The sequence below is a fragment of the Pinus tabuliformis genome, chromosome 1_1, assembly GCF_031772625.1.
Source record: "Pinus tabuliformis cultivar Carrire ecotype Pingquan chromosome 1_1, CPIR1, whole genome shotgun sequence".
In the NCBI taxonomy this organism is placed as follows: domain Eukaryota; kingdom Viridiplantae; phylum Streptophyta; class Pinopsida; order Pinales; family Pinaceae; genus Pinus; species Pinus tabuliformis.
Genome location: NC_142297.1, coordinates 499,029,975 through 499,047,437, shown reverse-complemented (window position 1 = coordinate 499,047,437; position 17,463 = coordinate 499,029,975). Strand labels below are relative to the sequence as shown.

General features: G+C 41.8%; 1 protein-coding gene across 1 annotated transcript; it reads right to left on the bottom strand.

Moving 5' to 3' along the window:
• Window positions 1-12,251: 12,251 nt before the first annotated feature.
• On the bottom strand, window positions 12,252-14,040 carry LOC149213955 (uncharacterized). Its single transcript, XM_089390828.1, has 2 exons — window positions 13,237-14,040; window positions 12,252-13,076 (listed from the first exon to the last, which is right to left on the bottom strand). Exons 1-2 carry the CDS (start codon window positions 13,976-13,978, stop codon window positions 12,424-12,426), a joined length of 1,395 nt encoding a protein of 464 aa, XP_089246954.1. The 5' UTR covers window positions 13,979-14,040; the 3' UTR covers window positions 12,252-12,423.
• Between the last annotated feature and the right edge of the window lie 3,423 nt (window positions 14,041-17,463).

Below are 17,463 nucleotides of genomic sequence, written 5' to 3'. Positions count from 1 at the left end.
AAATAACTCATGTATGTTAGATTTGAGAGTTACCCAGTGGAGATTGGAGTTCAGGGACAATGTACTATTCATTGTACAATCCTCTGAATTGTACAGGTGGTGCATGCAGTCATAGGAAGGCCTATGAGAATTGCGCTATCCATATTGAGGAATTTCCCTAATTAATAGGGGGCTAATTCCCAAGGAAACAACACAAGGAAATAGGGACTTGGGCAAGCAGAAATTGGTTAAGTATTGGCCAAGGCTTGTCTAGGAAGCTGTGAGACAGACAGAGATAGTGCAGAGGTTGCTTGGGCTTGAGAAAAACATTGTAATCTTCTCGTATTTTCTGACTAATAAAATATATAGATAGCAGGGTTTTTTAGCTGTGGCTTTCCCCAGGTAATTATTGTGTAATGTCTTGATTGAATTCTTTCTTTTGTATGCTTCATGATTTCACGATTGTTTAATTGTTTCCACTAAAGAGTAGAGTAGATTGAAGTCTATTGCTTTAGTAAATTACAATTAGCAGTTTGAATCTACAAGGAATTTCTGCGTGGTATTGGAGCAGAAATTAGTCTAGAAGAGGAGAATACGAGTTTGTATTTTGCGGGTTGTTATGAATATAATTCATAACAATTAGCTAAATAAAATAAATATTAATATTAAATAATTAGCTATTATATTGGTTAAATAAGTCATTAATTAAGTGAACAGACATGTCTAAAAGACATGCCCATTCACGAAAGGTCACTTGCTGAGGTATAAAAGCAGGGTCCTCATTGTACATTCAAATCATCTTATACATTTTTATATAATAATAAATAATTTTTTTTAAATACCTGTGTGTATTTTTAACAATTAAGCCAACAAGCTATCAGATCTTCATACTTTAGCGTAGTTTTTATGCTACAGTGGTATCAGAGCCATGGCACACGATATAACCATGCGGGCCTTTGAACGCAGTTCGCTGCACAATATGCCATTACATGAAAGTCTTGAATCCATGGAGAATCTTAATAAAATTCAAGAAGTATTTCAGCATTTGAAAAAATCAATTGCAGAAGTTACAAATGGAGATTGTCGCGAGCAGGAAGATGACCTGCATCCATCTGAAAACTCTAAAGAGAAGGGACGTGTGGAAGAAGTCCAAACAGCAGATGATCCAGAAGGAACGGAGTCGGTTAAAATGGGAATACCGATTCAAGATTCAGAGCATGAACCTTCAGTAGCCAAAACTGTACAACCTGATGAGGTTGCTGGTCAGAAATCAGTGGAAAATATGGCTTCAGGCAGTGAGAACGAAGATGAGCAAGATATTGCAAAAATTTGGCCTGAAACTAAAAGCTTGTCCATCGATACAAAAAGTGCCTTTCCTGTAAATTCCCCTTTGTCAGCCATGCACGTTCTAGCATTGGAGGGGCTGATTGCAGTCATTCATAGCATGGCAGACAGAGTCAATGCTGCATCTTCACTTCCTGAACCAACACCAGTAAGGGAGATTGAAGAGTATGAGCCTTTCTGGACGGTAACATGTGATAATTATGAAGATCCCACTCATTGGGTGCCATTTGTTCGCCACAAAAAGTATATCAAAAAGAAGTTGATGATTGGAGCTGATCATTTTAATAGGGATACCAAGAAAGGTCTCGAGTTCTTACAAAGCATTCACCTCCTACCTGAGAAGCTTGATCCCCAAAGTGTTGCTTGCTTTTTTAGATACACATGTGGTCTGGAAAAGCTTCTTGTGGGTGATTTCTTGGGAAATCATGATGAGTTTTGTGTGCGAGTGCTGCAGGAATTTACAAAAATGTTTGATTTTGTTGACATGAATATAGACACAGCACTTCGCACATTTCTTGAGACCTTCCGGTTGCCTGGAGAGTCACAAAAAATATAGAGAGTGATGGAGGCATTTGCAGAAAGATATTATGAGCAGTCACCCCAAATTCTTGCAGATAAGGATGCTGCTTTTGTGCTAGCGTACTCCTTGATCCTGCTAAACACAGATCAGCATAATGCGCAAGTTAAGAGAAAGATGACAGAAGATGACTTTATTAGGAATAACAGGCGCATTAATGGTGGGAAAGATCTTCCAAGAGAATTATTGTCTGAACTATACCACTCTATTCTGAGTAATGAAATCCGAACATCATATGATCAAAATCTAGCTATTCCTGAGATGACACCAAGCCGGTGGATTGATCTCATTCGGAAATCTCAGAAAACTCCTCCTTACATTCTTTGTGATTCTAGACCTTTCCTTGATCATGACATGTTTTCTATCATATTAGGTCCAACCATTGCTGCCATGTCAGTGGTCTTTGACCATGCAGAGGATGATGATGATGTTGTCACTGATGTAGTTGCTTTGTCAGGAGGTCATACAATCGGGCGAGCTCACTGCACAGTGTTTGCAAACAGACTTTACAAGTTCAACGGAGCAGGCAAACCGGATCCCACAATCAACTCTCCAGTGAAAGGATTCATGATGGCATTTCGTTCAACGAATGTTATAGCCATTGCATTTGCATTCGCATTCATTCAATGCCCGGATGAGCTGTTGATGCCCGATCTCCATCAAAACCCTGACACCCCTGTGCCCTGTTTTTCCCATGCGCGGTGTTTTGTTTGTCTCGCCGTTGTCCAAAAAACCAACGATGTTTTCCATTGCCCCGACGGGCACTCTATTATGCGTCAACTGCACGCTGGTCAAACTGTTACGACAATTTTTTTACCGTCAACCATATACTCTCTACGGCACAACCCACTAAAATTCGAAGAGGTGGATTTTTCCAGTTACACTGAAAAAAACTGTTGTCGAAGACCTCGCTGTCCATCCTGCATCCATCCAGCAGCGTAATCTGCTGCGTCAATGCCCTCGTTCCAGCCCCAACCTCATCCGCTGTGTCAATGCGAAGTGGACCACTGTGTCATCGAATACACAATCAAACTTGTATCATTATCACTCCGTTGCCTGAAGCCGACGAACCCTTTTAAATTTGTCCACGCTGTCAAGCATCATGACGCTATCAAGCAACATGACCGGGAGTCAAAGGGCGGATATGGATTCGATATGCGGGTTGCGGATACAACAAATAATACGAGCGTGATTTGCGTTGATACATAACTATAAAATCAAATAAAAATAATTTGATTAATTAAAATTATTTAATTAATTAAATTAGTTAACTAATCTATATATATATATATATATATATATATATATATGTTACAAATATATATATTGAAAAAAAAAAGGAAATTATTATATATTAAAAAAAAATATGAAGTTAAAATATATATATATATATTATAGAGTTACAAAAATAAAAAATATAGAGTTATAAAAGAAAGGAAAAAAAATAGACTTAAAAAAAAATAAAAAAATAAAAATCCAAAGGAATAGTACTGATAAGCTACATGATGAATCAATGACCAAGTTTTACACATCGACAGCGACTAAGTGAAGAAAACCTCAGTATTAAAGCTTTGAGGACAAAGCTTCCGAAGGGAGAGGCTATGTTATGAATATAATTCATAACAATTAGCTAAATAAAATAAATATTAATATTAAATAATTAAATATTATTTAGGTTAAATAAGTCATTAATTAAGTGAACAAGCATGTCTAAAAGACATGCCCATTCACGAAAGGTCACCTGCTGAGGTATAAAAGCAGGGTCCTCATTGTACATTCAAATCATCTTATACATTTTTATATAATAGTAAATAATTATTTTTAAATACCTGTGTGTATTTTTAACAATTAAGCCTACAAGCTATCAGATCTTCATACTTCAGCATAGTTTTTATGTTACACAGGTGAAATCAAATTTGCAGTATCATTCTTTAGAGTCAGCAGGATGTTGTTTTACGGATTGAGACTTGAATATGCCCTTGAGGGTAGTTCAAACTATATTGCTTGGAAGGACAAGATGGAAGCAGTGTTGGAAGACAATAGGATGAAGGCATTCATAGACAAAGATATTCCTAAGCCTCCAGTAATTGATGCTCAAGATTTGGCAAAGTTGAGGAAATGTGTTGTAAAGGTGATAAGGATCATAATAGGAGGAGTTCGAGATCATATTATCTCGAACCTCCACGGGAGGAGACCAAAGTACTTGACCAAGTTTACCTAATGTCGGGATGAGCTTGGAAGTGTTGGTGTTACAATTGCTGAAGATGATCTGGTCAGCCTAGCAATTCTAGGCCTTCCCAAGAGCTGGCACAACTACCAGGATTTGGTAAATAGGAGGGAGAAGCCACCAGAGTGGGAGCGTTTGTGGTCGACAATGCAAGAAGAGATGTGGCAGAACACTAGAGATGGATCCTCATCCAAACATGATGATGAGGATAATTGTGCCTTGGCTGGAAAGGAAAAGAAAGGGAAAGGGAAGTCATCCCATTCCAAATCAAATTGTAGTCAGGGTGGCAAGAAGGACTTGTCGAAGATTAAAGTTTTTCGCTGTCATGAGCTGGGACACTATGCCATGAAGTGTCCACACAAGAAGGCCGAAAATAAGCTCATGACAAGTGAAGCTCTTTCTTCACATTTGAGTTGGATTTCACCCTCATTGCTTGGATGGGGACATTGGTGATGGGTAGTGTGTGGTATCTTGATAGTGGAGCCTCATTCCATATGACCGACAACAAATAATTCTTCAGTGACTTGGAGGAGAAGGACCTCCAAATGCACATCGAAATGGGAGATGATGGAAGGTGTAGCGTGATCGACATTGGTACTGCTACTTTTCAAAGGGAGTCTGGTTCTCCTCACATTAAAATATGTCATGTATGTTCCAAGTCTGAAGAAGAATTTGGTTTCAATTGCTATGTTGGAGGACCCTGGCTACGATGTGATATTTAGCAAAGAAAAGGCTTTCATTCGTCACATAGCCCCAGGACAAGTGAAGCGTATTGGGGTTTGGGTGAAGAACCTCTACAAATTGGATGTAGAAGACTGTGTTGTTTTGAGCACAAAAGCAGAGAAGGTGCAGAGCCGAGACATTGGTGAATTGTGGCATAGAAGATCCGGTCACTTGCACCACATAGCCTTGAAGATCATGCAGCAGATTTCTACAGGGCTTCCCAAGGGTACACTAGAGCAGAGAGATACATGCAAAGGGTGTACATTGGGGGGGTACACCAAAGCCACCTTTCAAGATAAGGACAATCGAGAGCAAGCGATCCTTGAAAGAGTTCACTCAGATGTGTGTGGACCATTCTCGACAGCCTCCGCCTACATGATTTCTCACGTAAGTGTTGGATTTTCTTCATGCAGAAGAAAGATCAGACATTCTCTAAATTTTGTGAATTTAAAGCACTTGTTGAGAAAGACACTGGCAGGAAAGTGAAGGCTCTCAAGAGCAATAACGGTGGAGAATATGTGTCGAATGAATTCAAGAAATTTTGTGCATCAGAAGGCATTTGACGGGAGTTAATAGCACCCCATAACCCACAACAGAATGGGGTGGATGAAAGGAAGAACATAAGTATTTTGGGAGATGCACGGGTGATGTTACATGATTAGGGCCTACCATTGCACTTGTGGGCTGAAGCATGCAACACAACTGTATATGTGCAGAACAAGAGTCCTCATCGGATTCTCAAGATGAGTACACCAAAAGAAGCTTTTTCAAGTAAGAAACTAGATGTGGCACACTTCAGGATCTTTGGTTCATCAATTTACTATCATGTTACCAAGGATATAAGGAAAAATCTAGAGCCAACAGTTGATTTGGGCATATTTGTGGGGTACATTGATACACCTCACAACTATCGGGTGTACCTGCCATCTCACAGGATGACAGTGGTTCATAGAGATGTGAAGTTCAATGAAGAGAAGGCCATGAGATGTTCCCTTGAGAGGGAGCTTCAGTTACATGCAGATGGAGATTTTGGCTCCAAAGGAAGAACCTCAGGATGATGTGGAGCAACCACATGCAGAGGAGCAGAGAGTGGAAGCACCCACTCATGCAGAGACTTCCAGAGATGGAAGGAAGTGCACCAGAGAGGCTGAAAGATTGATGCATGATGCTAGAGAGAATGTGGGAGCACCCACATCATAGCGCAGGTAGAGGAGGTCACCAGATCGGTACACTGGCTACATGGCTCTGATGAGAGAGAGTGTAGAGATTGAGCCATCCTCATTCAAGGAAGTAGTGCAGCAACCAATATGGGTTGATGCCATGGTAGAGGAGTATGACTCCATTATCAGAAACAGTGTTTGGGAAGTGGTCCCAAGACCAGCAGACAAGTCAGTGGTGAGTTCTAGATGGCTTTACAAGGTAAAGCAAGCAGCAAATGGGAGTGTGGAGAAACATAAGGCTATATTTGTGGCCAGAGGGTTCTCTCAGGTGGAGGGAATTGATTACGAGGAGACCTTTGCTCCAGTAGCAAGGTACTCTTCAATCAGATCTATTCTAGCACTTTCAACGCAGATGGGATGGAAGATACATCAGATGGATGTGAAGACAACATTCCTCAATAGAATGATTGAGGAAGAGGTGTATATTGAGTAGCTGAAAGGATTTGATACCTTCAACAGAGAGTCACATGTGTGCAGACTCAAGCGAGTGTTGTATGGATTGAAACAAGCACCCCGTGCTTGGTACACCAGGATTGATAGCTATTTCATCAGGTTGGGCTTCACCAAAAGTGAAGCAGATGTGAACCTTTACCATATTGTGGTTGAAGGTAAATTGTTTATTATAGTATTATAGGTCGATGATTTAACTCTAACAGCTGATGAGACGCTGGTAAAATCTTGCAAAGAGGATCTTGCAAGAGAGGTCAAGATGAAGGACCCGGGGCTCATGCATTATTTCCTTAGTATGGAAGTATGGCGAGGAGATGAGGAACTGTTTGTCTCTTAGGGCAAGTATTCCAACGAGATACTGAAGAAGTTCCACATGGAGAGCAGCAAACCCATGGAGACTCATCTAGCAGGGAATTAGAGGAAGTAAGATGCTACTTCAAGTGAAATAGTGGGGGCTACTATTTACAGGCAGCTTGTGGGTTCACTTATGTATTTGGTGAACACACGACCAGGCATATGTTTTGCAGTTAACCAACTTAGTCAAGCAATGGTTAAGCCAACCAAACTTTATTGGAAGGAAGCTAAACATGTGTTGAGATACCTCAGAGGCACCACTCAGTTTGGTCTTTGGTACAGATGGACAGAGGGAGTGAAGCTACAAGGCTTCACAGATGCAGATTGGGTAGGGAGTCCATCCGACAGGAAGAGAACATCAAGGGAATCTTCAGTATTGGGTCAGCAATAGTTTCTTGGTATAACAGGAAGTAGAGATCAGTTGCACTCAGTTCAGCAGAAGCAGAGTACATGGCTGCTAGTCAAGCAACTTGTGAGGCTATCTGGATGAGGAAGATCCTTGTTGGGTTATTTGGTCAGTAGATGGATCCTACAGTGATTTACTGTGACAACCAGAGTTGTATCAAACTCTTTGAGAATCTAGTTTTTCATGATCGGTCCAAGCATATCGACATCCAGTATCACCATCTACGAGATTGTGTGCAGAGGAGAATCATGTTGTTGGAGTACATTCCTACAGAGGAGTAGGATGTAGACATCTTGACTAAGGCACTGTCAAGAGGCAAATTTGAGTTCCATAGAGGCAGGATTGGGGTATCTGATAATCCATTTCTTGTTGAGAGGGAGTATTGAAAATGCAACAAGAAAATCCTAATCTAATTTTGTCTCTGAATTAAATTAGGAATAAGATTGTAATTCTACATCACAAAACAACTTGTACGAGTTAGTTAAGTTAAATTGACTTAGTGGGCTCAGTTAATTTGAGTTGAGGGTCTAACTTGAGTCATGTAGAGTGTCTCTTACTTTTTAGGAGCCTTGGTTGAGTTTATTTTGAGTTGTTATTAATTAATTCAGTTTAACTCAGTTAAAGTCAGTTAAACTAGTTCCAATTGATGGAGGGCCTAGTAGGAGGTTAGACAGTGGGGTGTTTCTTCATGTGTTCAACCAGTTAACTGATGATTCACTCATAAATAACTCATGCATGTCAGATTTGAGAGTTACGCAGTTGAGATTGGAGTTCAGGGGCAGTGTAATATTAGTTGTATAATCATCCGAATTGTACAGGTGGTGCATGCAATCAGAGGAAGCCCTATGAGCCCTGCGCAATTCATATTGGGGAATTTCCCTAATTGATAGGGGGCTAATTCCCAAGGAAACAACGTGAGGAAATAGGGACTTGGGCAAGCAGAAAATTGGTTAAGTATTGGCCAAGGCTTGTCTAGGAAGTTGTGAGATAGATAGAGATAGTGCAGAGGTTGCTCGGGCTTGAGAAAAGCATTTTAATCTTCTCATATTTTATGACTAATGCAATATACAGATAGCAGGGGTTTTTAGTTGTGGCTTTCCCCAAGAAATCATTGTGTAATGTGTTGATTGAATTCTTTCTCTTGTATGCTTCGTGATTTCGCGATCGTTTAATTGTTTCTACTGATAAGTAGAGTAGATTCAAGTCTATTGTTTTAGTAAATTACAATTAGCAGTTTGAATCTACAAGGAATTTCTACATGAGTAATCATGCAATCTGAAAATTTCCTTCATCCCAAGCAACCATGCTTTTACATCTTCTGATTTTTTCGTTTCTCCATTGAAAGTAGGAGGCTTGGCTTTCTTGAATTCCTCTAGCAAATGCTCACTCCTATGATGTTGGCGGTGATGACGATGATATCTCCTAGAAGAAGAGCTAGAATAAAATACATATGTACTCAAGGATCTGCCACCTTTTATTGTGTCATCACGGTCCATCTTGTATCTCTTCTGAGACCTGCTTCCATCTTCCCTATTACCTACCACCTGTGGGTAGTCTGCATGGGAGAAATTTTTTCTCTTAGATGGTCCTTAGCTAGTGGCCAACAACCCCTTGCAGCCATCAAATAGCTTGATATGTCATTATCTCCACCACGTAAGCCATCCTTGTGGTCCCCGCCCATCATTTAAGATCATATGTTTGAAGGTGGGCCTCCTGACTCCGACGATATGGCTTTTCATTGGTATAGTTGAGTAATTTTCCTTACTTATCATGGACACTTTTGGGCATGGATTGATGGGGGGATTTGGTGGAAAGATTGGGCTAGGTCTGTACTCTTGTCTCCTTTACTCGATTTGGTGGTTACTCTTATATCCTAATCCCGCGGGATCTCCTTTACTGGCTATTAGCGTTAGGGTTGGCGCTACATGGGAAATCCTGATTTTGGTTGCATGGTCCTGCTTCCTAACACCATATACATCACTCCCTTCCACTCATTTTAACCCCATTCATCATTTTTCCCATCCGAGTCCATGTGTGTCCATTGGATCCATATAGGGTTAGTCTTCCCCCTCGCCTTTTCCACACTTTGGTTTGGGTCTGGAACGATACCTGAAGGTTGATGCAACTAAAAGGAAAAGAAAAGGCATAATTTGGCCACTTTCAACAGGAAATGTACTACAAAATGAAAAAGATGGTCGGGACATACAAATTTAAAACACGGGCAAAAGACAAACATGATCTTTACCCCTTATCTATGGCCATCACCTTGGTTCCTATAGGCCCTAGATGAGCCCCCTCCATCATTAAGGAACCCATGATTGTCCCAATCCTTGGTGGGCGATGAACTGCTCCACCTTAAGGGGGTGTCCACTGTTATATCCTACACATCATGCTCTTATCCCCTAGATTACGGAGCAGTTATGAAGAAAAATCAATCAACAAAAAATGACATATGAAGAAGGGTGGAAAAAAAAAGGCCGAGGTAACTCATTTACCACAATTTTCTCCCTCCTACACTCATATATCCAAGTGTGGGCTTACCTCATCATAGCTACCCTTGTACTGTGACATGTGGCCTAGAGCATTCCCTTGATCCTCACTTTGTTCCATGACTATATCACTTGCCACCTTCCACTTGATGGATGTACCATTGACATGTCACCCCCTTTAAAGGTTGAAACCACCTAATAGGGTCCTTGGTTAACCCCCTTATTAAGCTTGAAGACACTTGCACATGCCAAATCCCACTATGGAAGGGCATGCCACCATGAAGTGCCTCATTGATTCCATGATTTGTAAGCCCTTTTACTTGATTATTCTAATGATTTGTTGTATTGGAGGGCAAGGGGACGCATTGGATCTTATGCAGGATTACAACTTGTTGATTTTTGATAGCATCAAATGTGCTCTAGGCATGAAAATTGGTGGAGAGGCTAAGGCACATGAGATCTCCAAGACCTAGAAATCGTTTGGGAAAATGCCACTCAGATGGAGATATATTAAAATAGTTAATATTTTTAATGAGGTCCTAAGTCTAAACTTAGGAAAATTAAAATATAAATGTGTATTAATATAATATGGGTGAGAAAGTTCTAAATAATGAGGATCAAGCCAAATCTAATCTTAGTCGTTGATTAGAGACTTAATCTCAATCGTTGAATCGTTAACAGGAAAAGTATAAGAGGAGGCTTGAGGGTTAGTTGGAGATACACCAAGTTGATCAAGAATTCGATTTTTTGGGGCGGGGTTTGCTGAGAAATCGAGTTAGTGATCTGTTGCAGCGAGGGGCAGTTCGGCAGAAGGCTGAGAATACATAGTAGAGAGGTAGAGATAGTGCCAGAGAGACAACGCAGTGGCAACCTGGGCTGATGCAGAGACAACCAGAGCTGACGCAGAGCTTAGAGGGCTAGCGCTGAGGATGCAGGGGGTCGAGAAGTTGATGTAGAGGCTAGCAGAGATGACGCTGAGGAGAAAGAGTTGTGATGTGGTGTTTTTGTGGGGCAGACTGAGAGCTGAGAGGCAGACGTAGAGCCGTAGAGGGTGATGTAGTCCCTGGAGGGTGACGCAGTTCCGGAAGGAAGCTTGGAGCAGCTTTCGCTGTCCAACTAAGGAACAATCAAAGTCACTGTGGGGCTCATCATCCAATCACTGATCAGCCAGAATATTTGTCTCCAGAGCAAGGTACTTCTGCCAAGGAAAATCTCTGAAGGGTGAGCCATTTATGGCACCCTAGCTGTATTAAAATAACTTCATAATAATCAAATCGCCATATCTGCTGCACCGATTTTCCCGCATTGGGTTTTTTCGGGGACGATTGTCCAAAAATAACGGTGTCCCTTGTGTTGTCTCAGTTCATTTCAATTGCTGATCTGTATATGTGTGAAGGCTGCATTTGTGTTTATTTCGGTATTTATATTAATAAATAACTTGTTAATGGAAAGAACAAGTAGGAGATAATAAACCAGATAATGCAGTAGGGATTTCTGATGTGTCAGACTTAGAAATTTCCACATGGTATCAGAGGGTTGCAGATCACAGGAGGACTGAAGACACCAACAAAAATCTGAAAATTTGCAGTACAAGCAACTGTCTCGAGAGACAGCGTTGTTCCAGAGTAGAAGCAGCAAGAGAAGAGTAACACAGAGCCTACGTCATCATTTCGAGCCAGAGGAAGGGCCAATGCAGAGGCAGAAGAGGCTCACGAAGGGCCACATCATGTTGCTTAGCCAGGTAGGATTGACGCAAATAGCCGGAGGAGCAGATTCAGCCTTTGCCGAGATTGCGCAAAGACTGAAAGGCTCAATTTCTTCAGTTGCCAGGGCTTGGGGAGTTGTGGGCAGATTGTGATTTGAGGAGCTGGCGGGACGCTGTTTCTGTCAACGCAGAACAATGTCTAAGGAGACGTAACCAAGGTAGAGGGAATCACTACCTCAACAGATTTCTAGCCAAGGAATCCAGATTCGAGTTGCAGTTGAAAGGAGGATTGGAGAGGAGCGATTCGACAGCTGGCTAGAGGATTTCCAAGAGGGAAACCAAGACTCAGAGGGAGATTTCCAGGAGGGGAGTTGAGACTTAGTTGGGAGTCCAGAAGAGAAGCTGAAATGGTAGTGAATGGATTGAGGGATCAGGACAGGTTGGATGGAGCTTCCAACTTTGTCATCTCCAGCTAAGGCGAAGAAAGAGGTCGAGATTGATGACGATTGTGCCATGAGTGCTTATGCTCCTCTAGAAAAGAGGTGGGGTGACATTGAGTTGTAGTTAGGAGGACTACATACCAATGTTTTACAACTCCGACTCGGACTCCGACTCGGCCGAGGATCGACTCCGACTCTGACTCCGACTCGGTAATGACTCGGCCGGCTCGATTTCAATGACTCGGTCGTTGTAAAAAATACATTAAATATTTATTTTTTTTATAAAAAAACATAATTTTAAACATAATTTTAAAGATTTTCATTCAAGTTTCCAAACACACAACATTATAATATACATGGAAGACAACATATGATCAAAGTAGGCTCATGAACCAATCCATTATATCAAAATGGTACCCAATGGCAATAGTAAATACATAGTCAACTGTAGTCTGTCATACATGATCAAAGACTCAAGAGTCAAAACAAAATACAAATAACCAAGGAGGCTAGTAGCTACTGCCAGAGGAGCCAAGATCATCTCGACCAATCTCTGGATCATCATCATCAGAGTCAGACAAGGGGCCCCATGGCTCCTCCTCATCATCATCGTCTCCAACTGCAACTGTAGAAGTGGTGCCAGTACCACTAGGCTGTGCAACAGATGCAAGCTGAGATAGAGTACAAATGCGGCTGCGCTTTTGTCGTGGCTGAGCAGAGGAAGGCGAAGCACCTACAACTGGAGTCCTACTAGCTGGCTGTGAGACTGAGGCTGGTGGATCGGGATCTGCATTCAACTGAACAGGCTGCAGTGGATGTTCAACATCAAGTTGATCAATCTCAAGATCCTCATCAGGATCAAACTCTGGTAGACGACTCTCCACTACCCAATCTGATGTTGGATCAATGTCTTCCAACACAATGGGATCTGAATCAGGTCTTTTGTTCAGCAATTGGTTCCGTCTGAGCTGAAGGTTGTATTGGACAAAAACTAGATCATTCAACCGTTTTTGCTCCAAACGGTTTCTCTTCTTTGTGTGAATCCTCTCAAAGACAGACCAATTGCGCTCACACCCAGATGCACTGCAAGTTTGACTCAAAATACGAATTGCAAACCTTTGCAATTCAGGGCACTGGCCACCAAAGGCCTCCCACCATTGTGCTGCAAAAAACATAGGAGTGTAATGAATTATGAGTTAGATGAAGGCTGAAGCTCAACAAAATTACAAATTATATCTAACTTTCAAATTATAAATGATTTAACAAACTTTAATAAAAAAAGTAAAACCATTAAGAAATTGAAAATTGAAATTTTTGTTTACCTGGCTCATCTGCTTCTCTTGCAATCTTTGCTAGGTTCTTCCCAAAGGTACCTGTTGCATTGCTGAAGGATGTGACCTGCTGATGTATCAGCAGCTGATCAGACTCCGATGGGACCATGCGCTCAATGCAATCAACCAGTCCATCTCTGACCTCCCCCCTCAAAGCTCCTGACTCCTTAGCTTTATAATGATACCGTGGGTTCAAAAAATACCCAGCTGCATGTATAGGGCGATGGAGTTGATTGTTCCATCTTTCATCAATGATTGCCCAAATGGGCCCATACTTTGCCACTCTATCCTTGTATGCTGTCTTTATTTGCTCCTTTGCTTGATCCATAGCCTCATAAATGAAGCCCATAGCCAACCTTTCCCCATCCACCAACCGCAACACCTTAACTAGTGGCTCAGCAAGCTTCACAATCTCTGCTGCCTTTCTCCAAAAAGTTTCATCATGGACTTTCCTTTTCAATTCTCTGCCTTCTGGTTTGTTAGACCAACTGCTTTGATTCCATTCATCACTGGAAAACATCTTTTGCAAGTTTCTATGTTGGGAAAGCATAGATTGCAATGTCAAAAAATGTGTAGCAAATCTAGTGATGGCAGGCCTAATAATATCCTTGCCTCCAGTGTGTTTCCTCATGAGACTCAAAACCAGTGTATGATTGTAGATAAATTTTGTTATGCTTTTGGCATTATCTACAGTGTTTCTGACCCAATCTAATTTTCCAATATCCTCAAGCATGAGGTCTATGCAATGTGCAGCGCATGGGGTCCAAAAGATGGTCTTGTGTTTTTCCTCTAACAGTCTACCAGCAAGAACATAGAGGCATTGTCTGTGATGATTTGAACAACATTAGCCACCCCCACATCCTCAATAACCTCATCCAATAGCTGAAACAACAAGTGGCCATCTTTTACCTTATCAGATGCATCAACTGATTTTAAAAACATGGTTCCCTGTGGGCAGAAGACAAGAAAGTTTATGATGGTACGGTTTCTTTGATCAGTCCATCCATCTGACATGATGGTACACCCTGTTCTTGCCCATGATTCCTTGAAATCTTGCAAATACTCATTAATTGATTGAATTTCTTTCTGCAAACGAAACCCCCTTAGCTCTTGCATAGTAGGGCCTTTGAAGCCTTTTCCAGCAGCATGTATGGCCTCAAACATAGGCTCATAATATGGTGAACGAGCAGCATTAAAGGGGATATCAGCATCATACCACCATCTAGCTATGTAGTCACAAGCAGTCTCCCTCAATTCTTTCTTCCAATGGTCATCTAAAGTGGGCTGAGCAAGACCTTTACTAATACTAACTTCAGGATCATGTGCATCTGATGGAGAGGAGCCTGAGTGAGTGAAAAAACTTTTGATAGTCCCATCACCCTTCATTCTACCCTTTCCCTTATCTTGAACAGAAGCAAAAGAGGGAGGAACATAACGGAAAGGGTTTGATGCATCAGTTTGAGGGATAGAGGAAGAACCCTCAAACTCATAGTGGGGGTTGGCAGCCATCATTCTTTGTATCTCCCTCTTCCTCCCAATTTCAGCCTGTATCTCTTTTTGCCTAGTCTTTTCTTCTTTAAATTTTTCAAAGCTTTCCACCAAATTCTTTCTAATCTCCCCAATTTGATCAGAGGGACATGCAGTAATTTGGCCTTTAATCCCTGCCAAGTGTTGTTTCAGCCTATGAATCCCCCCAGGACCTGACTTAATTTTCCTATGGCAAAACTTGCAACACATCTCACTATCAACCATTTCAACATATGCCCAAGCAGGATCTTTTGCTCTAGGTGCCATTTTTTGACTAGGAAAACAATCTGAAAATGAAAAAAAAAAAAAAAATGATTCAATGTTCATTTATTTGACTAAAAACACTCTCTAAGCTATCTTGATATGCACCTAAAATTTACTAAGTAAAAACAGATTTATAGAGGTGGAAAAAAATACCTCCAGGCACAAACTGCCTCCTCAAGCTTGCTCCAAGAATCAGCTCCTCAATGCTGCTCCAAATGGCTGCCCAAGAAGCTCCTCACTCCAGCTACAATGCTCCTCCAAGACTCCTCACTGCTGCTCCAAAACAAGCTCAAGAACTGCTCACTAACTCTCAAAGAAGACTCTCACTCAAATGCATAAGACTGCTGTGAGTGAAATGAGAGCATTTGGCTGTCTTAAATAGAGTTTGGGAGGGGGAAATGGACCCCAAAAGCATTTAACAATCTACCATTACCCTTTGGAATCCACAAACCCTACTTAACTTTACCAAAAAACAGCAAAAAAGTGAATTTAATTCATAAAATACGCTGCCCAACCGTGCTTTTAATGACTCGGCCGAGTCAATACGGACCGGGCCGGGTTGACTGAGTCAGCTATGACTCGGCCGAGTCATTGGATGACTCGGCCGAGTCATAGCTGACTCGGTCAGCCGAGCCGGGTTGCTGGCCGGGTCAGTGTTTTGGGGTTTGACTCGGTCCGAAACGGCCGTTTCGGTTTCAACTCGGCCGAGTTGTAAAACAGAGCTACATACTAGGGGTAGGATCCTTGAGGTTCCCAAACTCTTGGATCACATTCGGCTACGGGAGCCCTTAACGACAGTAGCATGATGATAGATGTCGGGTGGAGCAAAGTGTGGAGGAGCGGCAAGGCAGGGCTAGAGTGCAGAAGTATGTAGCAGCGCGATAGAGGTTGTAGTAGTGCAAGAGGCATAGAGGTGTTTGCAGCAACGCAGTGGCAACAGAGGGAGCACGGGTTAGCAGCAGAGGTAGCTTCAGCATCACGAGGCTTCCAGATTGACTGAGATGTCAGTATTTGGGGGAAGTCAGTTACCTACTTCTCGGTAACGGAGCTGCAGTACTAATGTAGCAGTGGAAGTGGCAGTGTCATGGGCAGCAGTACAGGCAGCAACTGTGCAGAGGATGTGAGGCAACAGGTCAAGCATCAACACAGGTACCAATGTAGACGATCAGTGTGATGCTTCTATGGTGAAGCATTACTAGAGCACATTTCTCGCTAAGTGGGAGTGCTGATTTTTGGTAGCATCAGATATGCTCTAGCCATGAAAATTGGTGGAGAGGCTAAGGCACATGAGATCTCCAAGACCTACAAATCGTTTGGGGAGGGTTCCTCCCGGATGGAAAGATATTAAAATAATTAATATTTTTAATGAGACCCTAAGTCTAAACTTAGGAAAATTAAAATATTAATGTGTGTTAATATAATATGGGTGAGAAAGTTTTAAATAACGAGGATCAAGCCAAATCTAATTTTAGTCATTGATTAGGGACTTAATCTCGGCCATTGAATCTTCAACAGGAAAAGTATAAGAAGAGACTTGAGGGTCAGTTGGAGATACACCAAGTTGATCAAGAATTTGATTTTCTGGGGCAAGGTTAGTTGAGAAATCGAGTTAATGATCTATTGCAGCGAGGGGCAGTTCGGCAGAAGGTCGAGAATACATAGCAGAGAGGAAGAGATAGTGACAAAGAGACAACATAGAGGTAGCTCAGATTGATGCCGAGACAGCCAGAGCGTACGTAGAGGCTTAGAGGGCCAACACTGAGGGCACAGGAGGCTGAGAAGCTGACACAGGCAGACGCATAGGCTAGCAGAGTTGACGCTGGGAAGAAAGAGCTGCACTATGGTGTTTTGTGGGGTAGACTGAGAGATGAGAGGTAGACGCAGAGCCGTAGAGGGTCACGTAGTTCCGGAAGGAAGCTTGGAGTAGCTTTCGCCGTCCAGCTAAAGAACAGTCAAAGTCAGTGTGGGGCTCATCATCTGATTGCTGATCAGCCAGAATATTTGTCTCTAGAGCAAGCTACTTCTACCAAGGAAAATCTATGAAGGGTGAACCATTTCTGGCACCCTAGTTGTATTTAGAAAACTGCATAATAATAAAACACTCATATCTGTTACATCAGTTTTCCCACATTGGTTTTTTCCGGGGACGATTGTCCAAAAATAATGGTGTCCCTTGTGTTGTCTCAGTTCATTTCAGTTGTTGATTTGTAGATGTGTGAAGGTTGCATTTGTGTTTATTTTGGTATTTATATTAATAAATAACTTGTTAATGGAAAGAACAAGTAGGAGATAATAAACCAGATAATGCAGTAGGGATTTCTGATGTGTCAGACTTAGAAATTTCCATATAGGTGGGTCTCCACTTGGTGTTTGGTCTCCCTATATAGGGTCCAATCCCTCTAGAGGGTCACATTGGCACTTGTAGGG